General features: G+C 39.3%; 1 protein-coding gene across 3 annotated transcripts in view; it reads right to left on the reverse strand.

The window, feature by feature from the left end:
• Nucleotides 1-23,917, reverse strand: part of LOC107040381 (ankyrin repeat and sterile alpha motif domain-containing protein 1B) — a 101,482-nt gene continuing 77,565 nt past the window's right edge. For 2 of the 3 annotated variants that reach the window (XM_015260454.2, XM_015260455.2), the window contains 6 exons: nt 17,408-17,634; nt 17,104-17,320; nt 13,505-13,717; nt 12,967-13,237; nt 11,960-12,631; nt 1-658 (listed from right to left, as the gene is read on the reverse strand). In XM_015260454.2, the coding sequence (XP_015115940.1) occupies nt 449-658; nt 11,960-12,631; nt 12,967-13,237; nt 13,505-13,717; nt 17,104-17,320; nt 17,408-17,634 (1,810 nt within the window). In that variant the 3' untranslated portion in view covers nt 1-448. The remainder of the gene's footprint in view (nt 659-11,959; nt 12,632-12,966; nt 13,238-13,504; nt 13,718-17,103; nt 17,321-17,407; nt 17,635-23,917) is intronic. The other variant, XM_015260456.2, reaches the window with a different exon arrangement.

Below are 23,917 nucleotides of genomic sequence, written 5' to 3' on the forward strand. Positions count from 1 at the left end.
CAACCAACAACCCAGTTCAATTTTTATCAATCGCAATGAGTTCAAAGGAAAGAAGTAACCTCATCCCCTCGTTTCAAACTTCCCTTGTTATTTCAAGAACATCTCATATGAAAAAGACGAAAAAATCATTTCCCATTTAATTCCGTACTGCTTTGTTCCAAATATCGACGACTTGTGGTCTGAAGTTTTTTCAGCTCAAGAAATTATTTTTGTGATATTAGGCCGTTTATTCCCTGGGTGCACAGAGCCTTTTTATAGGAAATTTCATGAAGTAATAACATATCTTAAATACATTTCAAACTCACTAGTTTTCCAGATATTCACAAAATGAGAGGTGATTTTATATTTCAAATCATATACCTCTGCTACAACACTAATAGTTTGCACCTCGAGAATTGAAAAAACGTGACAAAAATAGTATGCATTTTACACCAGGATCAGAAAAGCGTCATGCGGTGCAGCCAAGCGTATGTTGTCGTTTACCTGCGAATGGCACATCGCCGAAGTACTCCTCGACGTTATCGGTGGACATACTCTTGTCTGACAACGATACACTGGAAAGTGAACCGCTGGATGCATCCAGAGAGCCACCAGGCTGGAACTGGAGTAGATCCTCCTCGATTTCTGTCTCCATGTCACGAGATCGGCGTTTGTATACCTGTGACAGATTCATAAACACCGAACTTTAACCCCTTACGTATATGACCCTTGTAACTCTTAATCTGACCTCTGAGACCCTTAATCGGGCCCTTGTGACCCTTATTCTGACTCTCGTGATGCTTATTTTGGCCCTCCTGACCCTTATTTTGACCCTTGTGACACTTAATTGGGGAGTATTAATTTCGAGTAGCAAATTTTTATTACCAGAAGTCAATTTGAATTTTTATAATATAAAGAGACATCAGAGCTTTCATTTGAGCCCCATTTGACCCTAACTTTTTGGAGATTTTACAATGACATTGTAATACAAAACTTTGCAGGTTGTAACGAACCACTTGCTTTCGTCTTCTTGAAATACAAGCGTTCAACCAGTGCTAGACCGAATGAATCGGAATACCCTCGGTGAAATGCCTCTTAGCTCTAGAGATTTCCAGGATTCGTCAAATTTTAGGGGTACTGGTACAAATACAAAACTCACTGAAAGACGTTTGTTTAAACGAAAAATAATAATGATATTTATTCAACATTAAACCCTAAAACTGATACATACGAACTTATGGATTTTGTCTCTTATAACCTTAACTTCTTGTCAACAATTTCTGCGTAACTTTAAGGGGGGTAACGAATTTTCCCCTGTTCTATTCTTTATTATTCAATTTCTTCTTCAAAATTCTAAAAACTCAATGGCGCTTAGCTTACACAAGTCTTACACAAGATCTTTTTAAATACTCTTATTTAATGAAATCCACTTTTCACTGAAATATCAAAATCTTCATCTTTTTATCTTTTATCTATGAAATCCAGTTTACACTAAAATATCATAGCCTTTATCTTATATTTATCCGTAGCCAAATTTCCTCTCTAAATTCTTTATTTTACTTCCTGTAATTCCGTGTTCTTAGAACCCTTTTCTCTAGATAACTCTGCTGCCTTCTAGTACCCTTCCGAAACTGTCTCCGGGGTAAAAAAACCCAGCGGTTCTGGTTTCCTAATGCCGCTCCGGGGTAGAGCCTCACCGGAACAGAGTTTCCTATGTGACCGTCCCCGGGGTAGAACACTCACCGATTCTCAGTCAACCTAATACTGCACCGGGGTAGAGCCCCACCGGTACAGATATCCTGTCTTATCCTGGCTGTGATCTAGGGAGTGCCTTGGCCTAGGGTAGAATCGCCCCCTAAGTTACGGCTCTGGGAGAGGAAAACCCAAGCGTAGAATCGCCCACTTGGATTTAGGTAAGGAAGACCAAGGATATCGTCGCCACCAGGGTAAAATGATCATGGATCTGAGTGGTAGGAGGCGTCGGGTCGCAGCTAAGTTCGAGAGAGTGGGGGTACCCAGCCACGACCATTCTTTTGTGGCGAGAACTGTAGAATCGCCCACTTGATCAGGGTGTGCGGATGATCCCGACCAGGTTAGAATCGCCCACTGGCTTTGATCCAGGGAGTGCCTTGGCCTAGGGTAGAATCGCCCACTGGGTTACGGCTCTGGGAGAGGAAAACCCAAGGGTAGAATCACCCACTTGGATTTACGTAAGGAACACCAAGGGTAGAATCGCCCACTAGTAGAGGACGAGTCCGTTGCCAGACTGACTTTTCGTCGCGAGGTTCCTGGTTTTATAGGCGTTCGACCTCGCCAACTGGTCTTCCCCTACTCTGTGACTCACTCTCCATCCCTGACTTTTACGCGCGAAGTGGACTGCGGTTCCCGCGCACGTTTGGCGCCATCTAGTCAGAACGTGCGCCCGCTCCGTTTAAATTCAAATTATTCATTTTTCTCAATTTTTCTTCAAATTTCACTATTTCTTTAAATTTTGTTTCAATTTCTTCGCTTATTCTTTTTCTTATACGCTTTCCTGTATTTCTACAGAACTTTGAAGCTTTATTTTCTTTAAACTCTCCTAAAATTCTTTGCTTTCAATTTTTCATTTTAAATTAATTTATTCTCGTTGTGGCAGTCGTCACAAGGTCTGAATAGGAATCTCAATATTGGACTGTTAGAAGACATTTTAAAAATCTGCCAGAAAATTGACACGTTTACTTTGGGAAAAAGATTAACGAAATACCTTAAAAAGTGCAATTTTTAAAAGTTACGAACATTTTCTACAAATAGTTTTTAAACAATCAATTTTCCATCATGAAAACCATTTGTTCGAAATCGTAATAAAGTTATTCATATTCAGAATTTTGCTAGAAATCGATTTCATGCCTAAAAGTTGATATCTCGAAAAAACAAAAAAACGGAAATATCTCGAAAACTTTGTATGAACGGGTACATATTGATACCTTAATAACAGACAAGCGTATCTACGTAGGAAAGTCATAGAACCTACGCTTGTCTGTTATTAAATTGTCGATATGCATTGATTGATTTAGATAAAAGGCATTGAAACGATTGTTTTGAAAAAAAGTGGAATCAGTTGCGTAGTTTTGAAGATATTACATGTAAAAGCTTTTCATAAAAAGTCGAATATCTCCGAAACTAGTGATGCGACTGAACCCATCTTCAATACGACCGGGTGTTATCATGAGAGGAAGATACTGTCCAAATTTCAAGTTGATATCTCGATTTTTGCGCAAGCTAGAGTAATTACAAAGTTTTTTTTTATGAAAAAACGGAAAAACGGGAATATCTCGAAATGTGTGTATTAATGGTACCTACTAATCGAAATTTAAAAATAATAAAATAATTGATAATCTAAATTTCCAATTGAAGGTAAACTAGATATTTAATAATATGGATCTATAAATTTTCTATTAAGTAAATAATACTAAATTTCTTATAAGGGATTTTCGATTATCCAAATAATCCTCAATCTTCGTAACTAAATAACTGATTAATATATAATTCGGATTTTGAATATTTAAATTGATGATTACTTCGATAATTGAAATTTAAGAGTGATATTAACTAATTGACTACTTAATAATTTAACGATAATTGTAATTTATGGATATGGCTATTCCTGTTCACCGTATTCGGAATTTATCAATCTATCACGAATTAATTTTTTAAGAACAGTGTGTCGTACAACTAGTTGGCATTTTATTCAATAGCTGGGGACTATTATCAACATTATCTACGAAAAACATGGGGACAATCTTAAGAAAAACGTATTTCCTGAGAATATACCTTAAATTCACCAAAACAAGAAGGAATACATCAAAACAATGTAAATATCATCGTAACCGGCGTACATTACGATGAACTCCTCCAAGAAAAATTCATAAAAATGCAAGCGCCCTACATGCCATGTGAAAATGAGAGCTGCAGCGCCCGGAAAAATTCTCACTCAATTCAAAATTATTGAAATGAAATTCCCGTCGATCTCACTCGACATTGAGAGACGAAAAAAAACACCATCATAAAACCGGAAACTTCAAGTGGGTGAATATAAATAGCGAGAGAAATATTCACTGCGTGTCTCTCTCGCGTAAATATTTCACACAGCAAATACGTCAGGTTTCACTCTGTGTGCACATACAAGATGTACATAGATGAGGTGTGGGGAAGAATTGGCGAAATTCAACGGTGACAGAGTGAAAGACGCGTTTGCAGTCGTTGATTTTAATTGTACCGTGCATTTAATCCTCCCTAAATGTTTACCTACACATGGGAAAACCGCACCGATGATACTACTCGTCAGTCACATCAGCCAGTGAGATGATACGACGGTATTTCAAGGAAACTACAGGTACAAATTTGCGAGAATTTCTGAATGTGCTTGTGAGTGAGACAGAAAATCGTATGGAGTTAGAAGGAATTCTATATATCAGTTGCCTGAGGAATCAAGACGGGTGTTCTCCATGGCCCTACAAATTCAGAAGGCTTCATTATTCAAAGGGTGTCTTGCGTTCTGCCGCTCCGTTGGAGCCGCGAAAGTTGACGGGTTGAAGAAGATTCAACCAAGCGTCGGTATTATGGGTAGAGGTTTCCCCTCCAACCTCTTTACCCACTCTCTCTCCTAGTCTTCACGTATTATACCTATATCATGAAACCATTTCCATCTCGTTTTACGGTATTTTCCCTGTCTTATTACTGCTACCCCACCTTCAAATTATTTCTCGTCACCTTTTGTAGACGCTTGCTTCTTGACGGTATAATTTTTAGGTTAATTGGGAAATTATGTTCGGACTAGAACATACTTATGATGCTCTTTGATAAGCTTGTTCAAATATAATCGTATGTGTCAAAATACTACATTAACGTATAAGGAGAAATTGGCTTATTTCACGTATAAGAGGTACATGGCTTCTACCAATGGCAAGATCTGTGTTCCATACCACAAGGATGATTCATTGTAATTCAATGGGAATCTCACCCACAATTGCGGAATGTTAGTTAAATGCAGGTAATTCATTAGGAGTTCACAAAACTGTGACTTAATTCATGTATATTTGATCAATTGCAGCATTTGAGTATTGCCACTGGCTTGAGTTGAAGAGAAAAACTGTTGCTAATTTGTCTACTCTATGTCAAATTGAAGTAAACAGTTGAAAACTCCCCTCCAGTGCGGTTTATACCATTGTACCACGGCACAGCAGCACAGAAAAGCGATAAAACTGACAATACTTGGATAGCGGTAAATCGAAACATCCAGATAGGAATTAACAAGTGACCCAAGCTTGGTCCAAGGGCGGCCCAACCTTGGCTAGTCATGGGCCAAGACAGGCATCCAAAGTTGGTTGAGCCCTAAAATGATAACACTGAGCCATTCTTGGCCACCAATACTGGGTCTAATTCGGTTGCTAGTCGTTAGCCATGACGAATGTTCATTGATTTAAATTAAAAAAAAAAATCAGAAATAATTTTCATCTAATCATTTCTATGATTGATTATCTTCTAATCACCCACCCCTAACGCATCTTTCAATGAAAATCCCTAATTTGTTAAATTAAAATAACCACCCTGAGCCGGGCTCAAACCTACAATCCTAACATCACTAGTCCTACACTTTAACCACCAGTCTACCGCGTAATTCTTATTACTGTTAACTGAAATCGTCCATATATGAACTCTATCTCGATTTATCATCGGGTGAATGGGGGAGTCGGTAAGGTGACCGCCTATAAAGCCGATCGTCCTGCACTGATAGAAAAAATCTCTGACACGTAGAGTACAAGTTCTTGGCTCAAGAAACTACATCATTCGCGCCGTTTTAACTGAATGAATTCTTCATGACTTTGGATCAAAGAAATAGGGGAACTTGGCATAAAGTATTAAATATTGGACGGAAAGAGCAGGAAGTTTCGCGTGCATCATAATGCTTTCCATATTAGATCAGACTCGCTGGCAAGAATCTCTTGGCGGAAAGTAATCTTGCTTTCATTTAATATCAATCTGATGAAGTTTCTATTCTCTTGTGTGAAGAATTCGTACTTTTCGCTGTAGATAATTCTGTTTTTCATGATTTTCGACAGAGATGATAGGGTTTCCAATCAAGTAAATCGGTCCTGAGGGCACACATCTTCCTCTCAGAATATACTTCAATTAGGTAAAACTAAGAATCTCTTGTATCAAGAGATTCATGGTCAAAACCCCATTCTCTTGTCTCAAGAAACCACTTCTGTCATGTCAGAGATTTTTTCTATCAGTGTGGGTTCGCAACCTGCCACCGGCGAATTATTTTTGGATTGTTGGATTTAGTCAACTAATATAAAGATATCATTAAGAATGTTTGAAATAGAACATTAAAATGCCGAGAGAAAATAGAATTGAGCATGTTCAAATCATGTACACACAACCTACAGTTTCACGTGTTTCGAGAACCTAACTGAGTACAGTTGATTCTCACCATTATGTGTGATTGCATTCTGATAATTCACTTGAACTACTATCATGACATCGTAACCTACAAGTTACAGAGGAAATAGTCGTGAGCTCTGATGACAAGAGAGAGTCGAGAGCCCGTCACTAATGGCCTAGCTGTTGATGGGACATTAAAACCCCAACAAACAAACAAACAAACAAACAATTCATCTCGATTTCATTCTTCGCTCAACGAGTTTTTAAATATAATCCCGATTAATTTCGATTTCATTGTTTATTAATCATTTAGTTACTCGAAGAATGTGAAATCCCTCTCCCCCCCCCCGAGTATTTTTGATTAACCCACACTTTTAATTTTTCATTACACTTGAAGATTCGATCTTTATAATTATTATCGCAATTATTATTACTATTTTCTCCTTCCCCCCTTTCTTCGGCTCAGAGAGTTTTTACAAATACGTCTCCCTCCCCCTTTTCTCAACAGGTGCTAACTTGGCTCAACCCTGACTCATCGGGCATTGGTGGACACGCGTGAACCGTAATTCAGTCAGTGGTTGAGCCAATCGTCAGTCAGTGGTAGAGCTTGAATCTTTGCTACCACAGTTAAACCAATTTTGAATGAAGATTATCCTACCCGATGCTTGGCCGAAGACGGACTAATCGAGCGTGGACCAGGAACGGCCAACAATGAAGCCATTAGTTGAAGACTGGCTTAACCATTGGCTAAATTATGGCGCAAGCTTGTTTGCCAACACTCGGCAAGTCGAGGTTGAGCCAAGCGTGGGTCGGTTGTTGAGGCTCGGTTATTCCTGCCTGGGCACAAATGTTCGCCCAGCTAAACGTAAATAATTTCCAATCAGGAATTAATTCAAGCAAATATTCAATTTCTTGCATGATTTTGACCACTTTTTAAACTATATTGTATTGATAGAAAATTTTCAAAAAATGTTTTCTCTCCATGAAATTTATTTAAGGTTACAGCTTTCCACGGTTTCCACCGGCGAAATGTTGATATTTCAATGATACCAAATGAAACCTAATTTTTCTAAAAGAAATGGTAGATTTCTAACCTAGCGAGATAAAATAGAGGATTTGTGTTCACGCGCGGAATTACTACCCGTGTCGAAGATGACGGTAAGGGTCCTTTCTTTTACCTCCCGTGGTTAAAACCGCATTTTATGTCACTGGGCCAAAAAAACTGCTATTTAACCGAACGAAGCGTGGTTAGCATCGCGGTTTTCGGGCCCAATGACATAAAATATTGTATGTCATACGGCGATAAAAGTGTTATCTGATTCATGTGATTATAATCCTCGCCTTCGGCTCGGATTATGAAGTCAACTTCGTCAGATAATTTTAGATTTTTAGCGCCTGATGACTTAACCCTATTAGGTGAATTTCAATATCCCCACTCTACGGCCGCCAAAGCAGAATACCAGTATCCTCACTCGAGCATTCTACTACGCTTTACTACGCTTTTCACCTTAGAGGGTTAATGTACTATTCTGTCATAACTGCACTGCTAAGTTCGATTTTGTCCTCTGTAAATGAAAGGGAGGATGGTGGGCTATGCTATTCCGAGGATCGTCTAAAACGGTAGAAATGCGAGGAATGAAGTAAGCCACTTTCCTCTCGTCATTTGGGGAGGAAAATCGAACTTTCTGTGCAGATATAACGGAAATAGTATATTTCGTCATTAGGCAAAAAAAATTTTCTGGCGAAGATGATTTTGCAGCCCGCAGAAAGGTGGTGGCGCTCGTGAGAGGTGGTAGAGTGGCTGAAGGCTTCGTCGGTTTTGGTAATAAATTATGTTTTTTTTTTCAGTGGAATAAAGTGGAAGAAAGCTGTCGAAGGGGCTCCTCGTAGTGTTATTCACGAGGGAGGTAATAAAGTGGAAGGGAAAATAATTTTTTGAGAGATTTTTCAATGGATCGTTGGCGGCTGGCGATTTGGAGGTTAGTTAGATGGTGTTTTGAGGTGTAGGCGAGGGGTTGTAGAGGGGCAAGAACGATGGAGGCAGGTGGGATATCTAGGGGTTAGAGAGTGGAAGATATTAAAGGTAGCGATGATGATGTAAATTAAATTCCGAAAAATGAGAAATTGAAATTGAGAGTAATGGAAGGAAAACAGAGGCAACTCGAAATAAGAGAAGTTGAGCAAGGTTTGGATGGACGGATGGAGTGGCCACGAGGCAATTTGTGACATGAAGAATTTGGGCAGTACCATGGAGGCAGAAGCATGGTTTGGCCGACGTCTGGGGCACCTGAGGAAAGTAAGATGAATTGGAGGGAGCAGGGGAAGCAGAGGAGGATTGTGGTAAAGGGTAGACGGAAGAAGGTGACTATTATATGAATGGTAAAATGAATAACAGGCATATCGGGAGGAGACTACAAGGGAGATTTTTGTGTGACCCGAAAATGAGTGAAATTTCCATAAATCTTGAATGAAATGGAAGACTGAAGGGCAGTAAATATGAGGCACATAACGGCCGTGAAAGAATCAACATGCAACGATGGCAGTGACGCTAAGTAGTGAAGAGAGGAGGTTATGGCTAAGGTAAGGCTGAGGTGGACGTTCTGGAAAGAAGACGTAATTTTTTGGCGGTATGGCAGTACATATCTTGATTGAGGAAAACCTTGAGAGGCAATTGATCAAAAGAACTAGAAATCGAAAGGGGCGGCCAGAGAAGGATAAGTTGAAGATGTTGGAGGATCGGACAAAAGGTTACAGAACACGGAACGACAAGTCTATGTAAGTTATATAACCTTTCACAATAGCAGAGTTTATGATGGCAACTGATAAACAGCACATTCAGCACTGCATTTTATACGAATTCGAACAAGGAAAAAATGCATCTGAAGCACGGGAATCAATGTGTAGTGTTCTTGGTGCTGACGTTATATCTTATGAAACGCGTCATTATTGGTACAAACATTTTAGAAGTGGTGATTTTGATCTGAGTAACCAGCCGCGTCCTGGACAGCCTCGAAAGTTTATAAATGCGGAATTGCAAACTCTACTAGATGAAGTCCCAACGCAAACGCAACAAGAGCTTGCAGCTCAGTTACGAGACACCCGAACAGCTATTTCTAAGCGTTTGCGTCAAATGGGAAAAATCCAAAAACTTGGAAGGTGGGTCCCACATGTGTTGACCGAATACAACCTAGGTCAACGTATGAACACTTGCCTTTCACTGCTTTCCCGGCAACAAAAAAAAGGACTTCTTGTGGAGAATACGTAAATAATACGTAAATACGTCGATGACTTTATCGCCTCGAAGCCTGCAAGTTTCTTTCTGGACGGGATTCGAATGTTACCTGAGAGATGGCGCAAGGTCATAGAAAACGATGGACAATATTTCCAAGATTAAGTTCGTTGGTCTCTATTTGTTTATATTAAATAAATTTACTGAAAAATCTGTAAAAATTAAGTCACACACCTAATAAAACGCACCTTCAATTTCCCCCAGGCGGCAATTACACGCGGGTTAGAATGTCTTTTCTTCCCTTGGTGCATAATCTATTATTGCGTCGCCCGGAAACTGCATTGCGAACCGAGCTGAACGTTTACATCGAACCCCTATGAAAACTCACGTTTACCGTCACTCGCGGTCTGTCAGACGGTGACTCCATCTGGATCGCATTTCCCGTGTGTTTGAGCGAAAGAATCAATACTTTTTTAACTGAAGGTTCAAATGAGGGCTAAAATGGGGAAAGGTCAAACCAGGAACGGTTTACCGATAAAAGGGTCAAACAGGGAAGAGTTGAACAGAAGAAGCAAAACGTATGAGTGTATTTAATTTCATTTTTTTTTCACAAATATTTGTTATGAGCATGTTTTCATATAAATCTCGCCTGTTAATCCTCGATTATCGAACTAACAAAGATATGGCATTCATTATGAGTAATTGGTGGTAATTATTATTTTTCATCAATTCTCTCAGTGAATAAATTGAAAGAAATGGTTTGATGGATTTATCGTGGTGGAAAAAAAATTAAAAACGTTTTGTATCGATTGGAGCCGATGAAATGGAAAGCTACTGAAAGGTTGAAATTTGTTTCTAACATTTATCAACAGTTATACCGTGAAAGTGTTGATAGCGGTCTCACAGACTGACAGTTCGATGTAAAGGTCAAAAACTCGGTTTATCGGACACAGTGGTATAAACACGCCAGTCAACATCTAATTCCAAATGATCGATCTTCTATAAAACCGAAAAATCAAAATACTTACAATCCCGAAAGTAATCCGCCTCCCCACCCACCCAATCTCGACGATCCCATCTCAAATCTCATCGCGTACATCAAGAGTTTTCTCAAGCCCTCCTCAACTCATGAACCAACACACCCATCATCTTCAAACAGAACCATCAACAGAAGATGCAAACACATCGATGATCATTTCACGTTATGTGGAAATGGTACACACGTCCTTAAGGATAACCCCCGTTGAAGCATTTGGTGAGCATCAAACATATTCGATGTCACATATACACCCTCAAACACAGAAAGATGAAATAGGCCCTCCGTTGAAGGGGAATAAGGTGGAAAGCCAAGGAAGGCGAATATGGCAGTTACTTTCCTGACAGAGGAGAGGACCGGGGACGAGGTTATATTCACTGTGCAATATTTCGTGAAGCGTGTCGAAGGCTCAACACGAAAGAGCAGGATTGCGGGAATGCACGTATGAAAGGGGAAAAGGGAAAGGGCACAGTGGGGGTTTCTATATAACGAGACAAGGATATACGGCAGTCTGATTTCAAGGGGATGTGTGTTATGGATATTCAGAGGAGTCAGTGATGCCCCTTTTAGGATATATCCATGAGGAGCGATGAGAAATGTAGAGAAGACGTTGGCTTGAGTGTTTGGGAGTGGGATGGGGTTATATATGGGTTGAACACACCAGAACGATCACAGGGTGACACGGCAAACGGGTGAATCCAACCGGGTTTCAAGAAGAAGTGGGTGGTAGCTTGAGGGGGAGGATGAACCTCCTTGTAAATCGCATCACAGATCAAACACGATGCTTGTATATTAAATGCGAAGCTCCGTTCTACCAACTGCTGCTTATCTGCTGTCCAACTTCAGTCAAATTTGGTTTTTTACTTTGTTTTTCATTCTTCCAACATGATGTTTGATGGTGGGATCATTAAAAGATAGATGATTCATTGCTATTTGTAATTGATTCATAAAAATTCACGTTCGTTTGAAAAAAATCCTCGCATTTTATAGGTCAGACCATGCACCAAGGTCTCCAAAAAGACTTCAGTACTTTTCCTACCAGATGACGGCAGTTTCCACCGGTCTGATAGTGAGATTCGGTGCACTGTTGAAGGGTACATGTGCGCCAAACTCGAGAGTCATCCGGCCGGGAGGAATTGAGCGCCATTTGACGTTTTACGCATCGCAAGGCATTTCTTTGCATCATACGACATGTATGACACTGAGAGGGTAGATAAAAATTCCTCAAAAGATGTGAGAATCTCCCCCTTTGTCAAATAATTTGACGTACTTGAAGGTGTTACATTACTCACTTGACTCAATGGACGAATTCGTTCGTGAATTGATTTCTCAGCCTGCAACGCGGACGGAGGTGGATGGTCTGGAGTCGGTGGTTGAATATAATGGGTTGGACTTGTCGGAATTAGCATCTGGACTCGCTTCAATCTTTTGTCAGTGGCTTCTATGAGCAATTGGGCATCTCCTTCGCGTTTATCATCCAACAAACTCTCCTGTGATGATTTTAGCGTCAGAAATGCGTTTGATACGAACGTCTGGTCATGGGAAACTGCACTCTCACTGCACGGGGATACGTCAACACCTGGACTACTCTCGAAGTCGTAATTCTCATAAGCTCGTTCAGCATGTCTGCGGAGTTTTCGTCGTGGATTTTGTAGTTTGATGAGCTTATCCCCGTAGACCGCTGTCACCGCCACTGGTTCGACCTCTGGTCGCCTGCTACCCTCACTGTGACGAGCTTTCATGTCCACGTATTGGTCTACACTTCTTGTTACGTGATGTAAGTGGTCCCTACGAGACTGAAGGGTCTCCAGGTCTATGTGACTTCTGGCCCCACTTCTCGCCAAGAATAAATATTCGTAGTTGCTTGGACCCAGTGAACAGTCAGCAGACAATGACATCTGGGTTTGAAGGTGAGTGGGAGATACTGATAGGTTTCTTCGGGGCGGCTTTTTCGGTGGAATTGGCTGAAAAAAAAAATCACTCTCTCGTAAAATTGATCGAAGATGGAAAATTCATGTTCTTGCCGAATGGTAAAGAGGTTTAATTTGACAGAGCAATGTGAAAAAGCATTATCAGAAGATGTTTATCTTCAACAACTGATTTTTTTTACAAAAACGCAAAGGGCTAATGTATTCTTGTCGTACATTATCACCTAGTAGTAAGCTTCTATCTTGGATTTGATTTGTTTCACACACTTCACCACCATTGTAGCTCCAACGCCATTTAAAAATGATAGCAAGATAAATGGCCAAAAAATGATGACTTGATATTCTAAATACTGAATAACAAAAATACTTACAGAGACTTTACTATTAGAAGCAGGACTATGAAGAGAGCTCGACAAAGGTGCCATTGACAAGTATATCCCAGGGGTACAAGAATCACTCGGCAAACAACGCCTGTCCCTTCGGCTAAATCCACCGATGCTCGATGAGGAAGAGACACTCAATTGGTCCGACTCCCTTCCACTCAGTCCGTGGGTCAATGTCAAGGACAGATCCTCCGAGACATGACTGCCCTCTGTGCAACGAGGTACCGGTGGTGTTTGATAGAGACCGCTGTCAGAGCCCCTGAAGAACCACATATTGGCGATTATTATCAGCTGATCCATCGACTAAATAAATTATCTCAAAGGCGTGATCAAAATTCAATGGAACGTTTCACAGAAATGATATTAGCAATGAGTATCTCTATGTGTCATCAAACAAGCGCCCTAATCCACATCGAATGCTAAAAAAGGCAGACTTCAAGACTCAAACAGCTAAATCGAAATGAACAAAAATCTGGCGATGATCTGTAACAATGAAGAAGCACTTCTTCTATCTATGTGTTCATACCGTAGTGTGTCACCAGGTGATACGGGTGTTGTGTGGGTAGATGTGTTAAACTGTCTTTCATCGGGTGTCCGATCGGAGCTTGTGAATGTATTAATTGAGGTCATTGTATCTGACATTGATAATAGAACACTATCAAACAGCGAACTTGGATCAGAGTAGTCATCATTCATCTGCCCAACTCCTTTGGCATCCAGTTGGTCATCACTGAAATGCCTGAACATTTTCTCCATTACGTAGAATTACTCGCAATTACTCAGAGCTACTCACAAATTTTTTTTATTACAATAAGTCTCACCCGAACCACTACATCTACAAATTTTTAATGAATCCCACAGAATCAGAAAAAAAAATACTCTTTGGGAGAAGGGTTATGAGTTTTATGCTGAGACAAGGCTAACATTTACATTGTTTAACATGATGGATTAATCTCGAGGCGGTGGTACCCGGGCACCAACGTCAAACATTCAATGGTAACATGGGGATAGAGGGGGTATAAGAGAAGCTTTCAGGCTCTCTCTGGCCAGTGAGGTTTCAAGCAGTGGCAAATCGAGAGAGCCCCCAGTTTCTACCAATGCAAAGGGTGACCCCGAGGCGAACAGCCACGGACTTCAACCATCGCCCTGCCTACATCAGGAAAATTAAACCAAGCCAAGCGGTGCTTAACGCGCTGGAGCTACACCACCTTTTCACCCCCCACCCGCCCCTTCCCCTCTTCAATCACTGGGGTTACCCTTCCGCCTTCTGCCCCCCCCCTCCCTTTTTGAACCCAGTCGCCCAATCCAGAGAAGCGTTATGCCACACAGTTATTCCTGCACCTTCCAGCATTCACCTTCTCTCATTTTGATATTTCCATCTCCCTCGCACCCCTCTTCATCTACTATAGTCGTGTGCTCAGTCTACATCTGTGCTTTTGTTTGCCCACATCTCCTGTTTTAAACGCGAAACGTCCGGGATTTCAGGGCGTCTTTATCGACGTGTTGCAACCCGCAAAATATCACCCTCACAACCCGGTCAGAATTTGTAGTTAAAAAAGAAAGAAATACAAGGAAAAAAACGACAAAGGAGATTTTGCTCGAAGATGGTTGTAGGCTTTTGTGAAGAAATGCACTGTTTTATTTTCTTGGTTATTCTTTTTTTGTCTGCTCCAATTTTCTGAGTATGTTCAGTAAGCGTGGTACACTGCATCAACCGAGAAAAATGGAAATGAGATGGGTGGGGATTTGGTACTGTTGTTGTTGAGATTGTTATGATTTCCCTTGATGCATTCGTTGCAAGTGATTCTTACGTAATTTAATTGCATTGTCCTTAATTACATTCTCGCGAAACTCGGAATTGTAAATACTACGGGTGTTCTTATTATTGTAATAAGAGTGATATATGAGGATGGTTTGTCATTGTTATGCAATCTTAAGGGAGAATTAAGGAATTTAGGTGTATGATGGTAATTGTTTATTTATGAATGTGGACGTTCTGTATTGAGTCATTTCACTGAGAAAAGAATGTACTGCTTGGTAGATAAGACTTTGTTGAGATAAGCGAATTGTTTTTAAACTATCGATTCTCAAAGATAATTTATATCTTATGGCGTACGTGAGGTATCCTATTTTACGATGATTTTGTAGTACAAATTGAAAAAAAATTACTAAGGAGTGATGAAATCATTTGAAAATAAGTAGGCGACTGCAGCCATGCGGCTGTACATATTCTACTCAGTAGGGCGTCTATTCTTTTCTCGCCATCAATATATTGATTGCGGGCTTCCGAATGGATGCGTTTTATGGATAAGTTTTTAATATTCAACAATAGCTGGTTATTACAGTTATGAAATTTTAAATTTAATTCCTCATTTTATTGAGAAACATCTTAAAAATTGAACAACAAATGTAATCTGTCGCCAGACAACTCCCGATTTCGGCCATATTATATACATATATGATTGAATTCACAGTTAATGTATATCCGCGATGCAGTGCTGAAAAGGGAAACGAGGAATGAAAATTGGAGATCAGGAAGATATATCGAACCAGAGAAAAAGAATTACGTATGGCATGTATATGGACCTGGACAACTGGAAGACTGTGGAGAAGTGGGATTGAAAGAAACAATTGGAATTGAATCGGAGGGGAACTGATGGGAGAAAAAGAAAATTTAATCCATAATATTTTAGAATAAGCATGAATGAAGTAAGCTCTAATCTAGTTGAACTTAAATAAAAGGAAATAGTACGATTGTGAGACTGGAATACTCGTTATTGAGATATTGAAGAAATGAAGTTCACATACAAAGTTGAATATCTTCGAACCAAATAATCTGCTTGAGTCCATCTTCAATACAAACTGTTGCAATGTTAAGCGGGAGCTTCGTGCCAAATTTCAAGTCGATGTCTCGATTTTTACTCAAGTTAGAGCGCGAACAAGGATTTCAAGGCAAAAACAAAAATCTAAATATCTCAAAAACTTTGTATGAACGGGTATGTATATTTTGATTGATTGAGATAGAGGACATCAATCCGAATATTTTGAATAGAAAATCATTGAGATCGGTTGACTCGTTATTGAGATATTCAAAACATTAGGTTCACATTACAAAGTTGAATATCTCTAAAACTAATTGACCGATTGAGCCCATCTTCCATAACAGTCCTTGTGATGATAAGAGACAGCTTCATGCCAAATTTCAAGTCGATATCTGAATTGTTACTCAAGTTAGAGCGCGAACAAGGATTTCAAGTCAAAAACAGAAAAATCCAAATATCTCAAAAGCTTTGTATGAACGGGTATATATGTTTTGATTGATTTAGATACAGGACATCATGCCGAATACTTTGAAAAAAAATTATTGAATTCGGTTGGGTATTCTCCGAGATATTTGCGAGAAAAGATTAAAAAACAAATGGCTATTGCTCAAAAACTAATGGACGGAAAAAGCTGAAGTTTGGCATGGAGTTAGTCTCAAGTTATACCAATTAACTGAAAAAATTTCAAACCTTTTGGAATGATTTTTCCCGTTTAATTATCAAATTTACGAAAAAATGACCACCGACTGGACAGTGTCCCGCACGGACATGGTCCCCAAACTTCGTATTTTTACGTTTCAGACCATTCTGCATCATTTCCAAGCAGAATTAGAAAATGTAAAAATCGAACGATTGCAATGCTTCCATTCGAAAGCAAAATGATTTGAAGTTTTGCGAGATTGAAAACCCGAGAAAGTGTTCATTTTCGTTTTTAACATGTTTCACATGGTCAAAAGTAAACCTGTAACAGGCTGAAGGCCTTTAGTCAGGACATGACGTATTATTGCAGATATAGTTAATATGGTATACCAGAAACTAATAAAAATTAACGATAATATAGTAGCGAAAAATAAAATGAGAAATGTGTTTCAGTAAAAAATGGATAAATTACGTTGGTCAAGGAAATGAATTATTGATGGACAAAAGTGAAAGTGAATTATCAATGATAAGGTAGGTAGGAGTAGAAAAAAAAGTTATGAAATTCTTTTCTTCCGCAAAGTCCATATTTTCTCAGTGTGAAGGTTCGTATTGTTTAAATTATTACAAGTATAATATCAAAGATCTGAAAGTTTCCAAAACTTACAAAGACATGACAGATGTACCGGAAACTCGGCGATCCTCATCCCGAGGTTTGTGGTAAAATTGCCATTGTGTGGGTGACGATCCTTCCCCAGGGGATAAATCATCGCCAGGACGAACATTCTCATAGGGGCTACCCAGAGAGTCATTGCCCTGGACTGGAATTGGTGGGAGATTCTCACTGTCTGCATCGCTCTCCACTCCGGAAGACGATCGATGACCTGGAGGAAAATGAAATTAAATAGTAAAAAGATAACGGCTGAAGTAAAATCTTGGTGTCTTTCAATTTTATGATCGAGAGCACTTACGTTTTATCACTGCGGTGATATCGTGCGTAACATGAGGTGGAAACTGTCCTAGTAAATCCAAAACGGTGTTATGCCTCGAATCCCGAATGCCAAGGTCCACCCCGCGATCCAAAAGTGCCCTCACTACTTCCATTTTACCACAGAGGGCTGCTTCATGCATGGCAGTGCCTGCTGAGGTTCGCGTGTTGACGTCCACCCCAGATGCCAATAATACCTCAACCACAGCTCTGTAAACATAAAAATGTTTTATCGTCAGTATAAAAATGCCTCGGGAAATGAAAATTTTTGTGAGGTAATCGAATAGCCACAATTAGTCACATTATTGGTTTGTTGATTTCCTATTATCTAATTAATTTCCTCCAAAATTTTCATGTTTAACCGTTCTTCGTTTCAGCCCTCATTTGAACCTTCAGTTACAAAAACTATTGATTCATTCGCTCAAACAAATGGGAAATGCGATCCAGACCGAATAGCGGTCAAATAGACCGCGGGGTGCGGTGAACTTGCGTTTTCGGAGGGGTTTGGTGTAAAGGTTAATGCTGTTTAATAATTCCAGATAGTTATTCCTTTCAAAGGTTCTGAGTTTAAAAACGCAAAGATTTTTAATTTCAGTGAGCAGGTTTTTATACTGAATTTGGGGAATTTTTCTTCTGAAATCAAGTAACCGATTTGGTTCTCGTAGTCCAACGCTCTATAACAAACTGGGCCCTAGAAACTTTTTTTTCTGTCTAAAATTTCGTATTCATGAAAACGCACAAAAATTAAAAAAAAAAAATAGATTTTCCATATCATCAAAACAATCTGACATTGTGATAACGTGTCCTATCCAGCAGAGAATCAATTCCTCGGCCAATTCTATATCCAAATACGCCTGGCGTTATGCATACAGAAATATTCCGGTTGCCAGGACCATTCCGCCGTTGGGCGAAGCTCCACGATAGTGCAAAGGACAGAAACATCCCATTTGTATTGCAAGCCAGTGTGCAAGGGAGAAATTCGGGGAAAATAGCGATATATATCGCACATGCGAGAGTTGGAATATAATGCCACAGGGATGAGCCATATACAGAGGGAAAAGGGAGGGCCTAGTGAATCAAGCAGCGGCAACGGCAGCCATCCATCGCTAGATAGGATTGGAGCCAGGGAGATCGGATTCGCAATGCACCTATGTTGTTATTACCGTACCATAGGGGTATTTGTACTGGCTTACCGAGAGCAGAGATATTGAATCCGATAATTGACATTACCCCGCCTGATCGTGCTCACTATCCACCACCACTCTCTTGTATGTATTTTCCCTCTTTGTCTATTTCATTGGTGGAATTTTGGTCATGGAAATTCCGGTTGCCCATGAAAATCCCAGGGTCCAGAGGTACCAGGAGTTCAGATTTTCACGCACGTGCGTATGGACAACTGCCCCTCCCCTTTCATTTCTGACTCTTCGCCATCTCTCTCACCTTTTTGGAAAACCAGTCATGTTCCATCGCACCTACACTCTGAAGAGGATTTTACAAATGCGCTTTTAATGGAATTTCCCTCTCCATTATATGGTTGGAAAAAATACCTCATGTTCCAGCCGTTATTTAACCAAAATTCGAGAGGATAAAATGTCAGCGGTTTGGAATAGTATGACGGAGTGGTGGGGGATGAGTTGGGATGGATGGTAATAGTTGTGTCTCACTCAGTATCGGACTGGGAAATGCTGTGGAATGCATTCGACTGTAACGAAATGCGATCATAGCATTATAGTCGAAGCGTTGTTGAAACGATTATTGGCGTTCGACGTATAGAGGCAAACGCGTTAGGTCGAGATAAAAACACTGTGCGTGGGAAAAACATGAAGGAGGAGGAGGATGATATGGGGGACGGGCGCGATTACAATGTAACATTGTTGGTAGTTTCGCGGCAATTTCAATTCACAACAATTTAAATTCCTGGTATAACCCGAGATTATTCTAAAGGCTTAAAATGGAAGATTAAATGGTGATCCAAACATAACACGGCTATGTCGTTTATCAGGGAGAGGAGGGTGGGAGTGGATTTCGATGGTCATGTTACTGTGAATTCATGAAGCTTTCAGTGGGGGAGAAAAAAAGTGGTTTCATTTTGACTCTTCATTGTGCATAATCAAGGGTTGGTATTTGTGGGGCTTATTGAAGTATTTTTCATGCCTTGAAAATTCAGGGGGAACTTTTTTTTCATGGAATACCGTCAAGGTAGGAGTACCCGAGAGAGTAGCTGAACGCATATTAGGGGCGACCGGGGCAAAGCAGGGTGGCCAGGGCATAGTGGGGTACATAAAAAAAAAAGGCAAAAATTGAGAAATTCAAAGGGTTGACGAGGGGTCGATCAGGGATCCATAAAAAAGTGAACAAAAGCCCAAAAAATTCGAATAATACTAAGGAAAATTTTAAAAAAATGGAAGAACTCTGGAAATTCTTTCAAACACCGGGATGAGCTGCCATATTGGGTATTTTAATTAAAACTGAGTTCTCACAATGATCTAGACTTGAATAATCGAATGAAATTGCTAAATCCATCCCCCCACGGTCGATAACGGTGGAAAAAATGAAAAATGAGAAGAATGGAATTCCACTTGCTGTACACTGATAGAACGGTTTAGTCGAACCAAACGAGACTTTTTAACTTTACCACGATTCGTTAACTATTAACGAATCGCGGTAACAGTTAAGGAGCCTCGTTTGGTGCAACTGAATCGTTCCACCTTTCCTATCAGTGTACATACTCTCTGTTTACTGATATAAACGTGACTTTGTTACTGAAGCAAGAGAATAAAAACAATCAATTGGAAGTATTAGGATTTCCCTTCGTAAAATTGAGATGAACAAGACAAATCTAGTCAATAAATTAGGAAATTTAAATTTCTAGAAAAAAATGGCATTTTAGGAAAAAATCAATAATGAATTTGAAAAACAAAATTAATTTAACGAATAACGAAAATTTCAAAAAACGTATAGAAAATCTTTATAATATACTCTTCTGTTGATAAACATGGAATTGAAGAAAAACAATTCTCTTATGCGCACCTTATCGCGCCCCAAATTAAAAAATCGATTCATTGGGACCTTCTCTACCGATTTCAGAGTTTTTCTGTCGTTTTTTGGCGATTCGAAGGTGAAAAACAAAGAAACAACATTTATAATTACTTTAAAGTTTTTGAACACTACCCCACTGTGCCCCTAACTGCAATACGTTTGAGACGTTTGATAATTTTAGAATGTCAATAGGGATTGCTAAAAAGGAATAAAAGTATGATAGAAGCTCTGACACTCACTTCTTTGTCTTAGCTACCCCGCTTTGCCCCGGTCTCCCCTACTACTAATTATGACTTATTTCTAAATTTTTATACAGCTTTTCTCCCTTTTTTACTCTCAATTAAATTATGGTAGAAACAGAAAACTATAATCTGTTCGATCCAAGCTCAATTTTTCAGATTTAAAATAGGAATCTTTTTATCATTTTGATTTTGTGATGGACTGCACTGACACGACACCTTCAGGCGTCATCTCTTGACCGAGTCGGTTAGAGACGTTGGTCAGTGTAGCGTGTCAACCGGAAAATGTCGGAAACAACTAAATAAAATCATTATCTACGGTGAAGAAATGGGTCGATTCAGTGATTGAAATGCAAAAATGGGGAACGAAACTCGTGAAATTGTAGAAAAATTGGTGTTCGGGTACTGACGCATTGACAAATCGAACGATCCACTTAACCTCATCTGTCGAACAAATTTTCTCGCACCTTATCGTGCATTTCTTCATCAAAATATTGTTCCTGTTTGTTTTAATAAAAGATATATAATCTTGGTTTTAATGGGCGTTATTAGGGGTTGAATAAATCCATTATTTCACTGAAAAACATAGTTTCTCTATTGGATGGTTCTTACAAAAAGAAAATTCTCGTTCTTGAATTAATGATATTTCTGGGTATAACATTGATCTAATCATGTTTCATTCCTTGATGGTGATTAAATATTTAGAATAATTTCATTATGTGTTATAAGAAATTTTACGTAACATAGGGAGCTTTACTATGTTAAGATAGTAAGCTCTACTATGTATAGTAACTATTCCTGTCCATAGTACCTATTATCATTCAGGAGCGTACTATGCCCCACAGTAACCATTACGATGTTCCAGGGTAGCCATTATCATGTCCATAGTAATACTTACAAAACTTTGGTAACGTTTCCTATGTGCGGATTTTTTTTTTACGGCCTCCGACTCCCTTTTTGGATCCCATTCGGCACTCTATCCAATCCTATGCATACGCCTGTGGATTCTACACTGTACCGCATTCGCACTCCTATAGAACATAGAAGTTGCATGGGGAAACCACAGAAAACCCATGCCAGTACAGGCGGTTCCTCTATTAGCAACCTCCCGCTCGCCGGAGCCTTCCGTTGAAAAATTCGGTTCCACGGGGAATCGAACTCACAACTTTTCGCACACTAAACTTGCGTTTAATCCACTCGGCCACCGACGTCGGTCTATGTGCGGATTCCGACATAGTAATCTTTACTACTTTATTTTCTGCTTGAATGCTGACTACACATAAATTTCAAAATTTTTAATATCCAAATATTTGAAGGCAAAATTTCGTAAAAATATGATATTTTTTATTAAAATTATAGCTACTTCTTGTAAAGTTCCAGTAAAACAAGCAGGGGTATAACTCCTATCCGACAGAAGGCAAATGACCATTACTTTTTTTTTCTTATTATACATTTCTCCTTTTTTTTCCTACCAATTTCATTGGTAATAAGCTTCCGAAGGGAAGTACATGGAAATATAAAGGACCATTTCATTCATCACCATTCAATGACATTCACCAACGAAATCCAATATTGAATCAACAATCTTTTATTGTCAATTTCCACGTAGAGAATCCTTTCATTTTCTCACTTCCCTTGTCAATAAAAGTCTGTTGTTCTATTCTGATTCAATAGTTTCTTGTGATTTTATCTGTATTGCCCAAAACGTAGTAATTTCTGATGATGACGTTACTTCCTATTCAAATTTACAAAAGTCATCCACATTCCAGATGGTATTCCATAGTGCTATTCTACGTCGTTTATATGGAGTTATTGAGCTGATCCAAAGGCGAGGCAGACCAACCGCGCGAGTAAAAAAAACATAACGGCAGCCCGGAAAATATTTTTCCGTAGTGATTTTCAATTTTTCAAGTTTGGAAAGTATGCTATACCAATATACCAAACCCAGACGAGAAATCGTGGGAAGCAGTACGGAAAAAAAAATATTTTACCTTTTACTGAAATGGATATATACAAAAAATTAATCTGTCTCGCACCATTACGCCGATGGCGTCCATTTAAAGTACGGACCTTTGGTATTATGAGAGAGATATATATACCATATTCAAACTTAATATCGTTTTTCCGTCACAAGTTATCAACCGCACAAGAATGAGAAAACAAAAAAAAAAGAAAAACGAGAATATCTCCAAAAGTTGGTATGGACGGATATATATATTTTCAATGATCTAGATAGTAGCGATCGAGACGGATATTTTGAAAAAAGAAAATTTGTAATCGGTCAGATAGTTGACGAGATATTTGACAGCATAGATTTTCACAAAAAATTTAATATCTCGCGAACCGCTCGACCGATTGACCTCATCGAAAATACGAACCGTCTATGTTACAAAAGCTAGCAGCATACCGAATTTCAAGTCGCTAGCTCGTTTTTTCATTGACTTATCGTGCGTACAAGGTTTTTTTATGAAAAAACAGATAAACGGCAATATCTCCAAATTTGCACAAATCGGTATATGATATGAGTGATCTAGATAGAGGCCATCGAGACGAGTAGTTCGAAAAAAAAATTGAAATCGGTGCAGTTGGCGAGATATTGCGGAAAAACGAAATTTAAACAAGTGATTATATCTCAGGAACTACTTGACCGATCGAGCTGAAATGAAGCACCAAATTCATAGCTATCATGAGCCGGAATTTTAAATTTTTAGCTCCAAATTTCACCGTATTTATGTTGAATTTTCTAAAATTGAATCACCAAAAACCCGAATCTGCACACACATACATACAGACACCCCCCTAAAAACATCATTTCTTTACGTTTCATGACGTTATAGACCATTTGCAACCAAAATTAGAGAATCGAAAAATCGAACAAAAACAATGCTTCCCTTCGGAAGCAAAAACAGGGAGGCCAATACGCAGCATGATCACTCAAATTCAAGCGTAATTATGAATTTTTTCTGTGTACTCTGCAGGTCAGTACTTTCGACTTTCCAATATGATAAAATCAAACGCACATTTATTTTGTAATAAATAACAAAGAATTGAGCCCAAGCGGCCTGCCACAAATATGTTCAGGAAAATTGATATTTGATAGGTTAATAAGTTACCTCACGAAATCTATCCGAGTAATAGGTATGTCGTTGAGGCAAGTAGGGGATAGGGGGATTAAAGCCTCGACGGAAGATCTGGCCCCCCCCCCCCCCCCCCCC

The sequence above is a fragment of the Diachasma alloeum genome, unplaced genomic scaffold (assembly GCF_001412515.2).
Source record: "Diachasma alloeum isolate Michigan unplaced genomic scaffold, Dall2.0 Dall_scaffold_00328, whole genome shotgun sequence".
Taxonomy (NCBI): Eukaryota; Metazoa; Arthropoda; class Insecta; order Hymenoptera; family Braconidae; genus Diachasma; species Diachasma alloeum.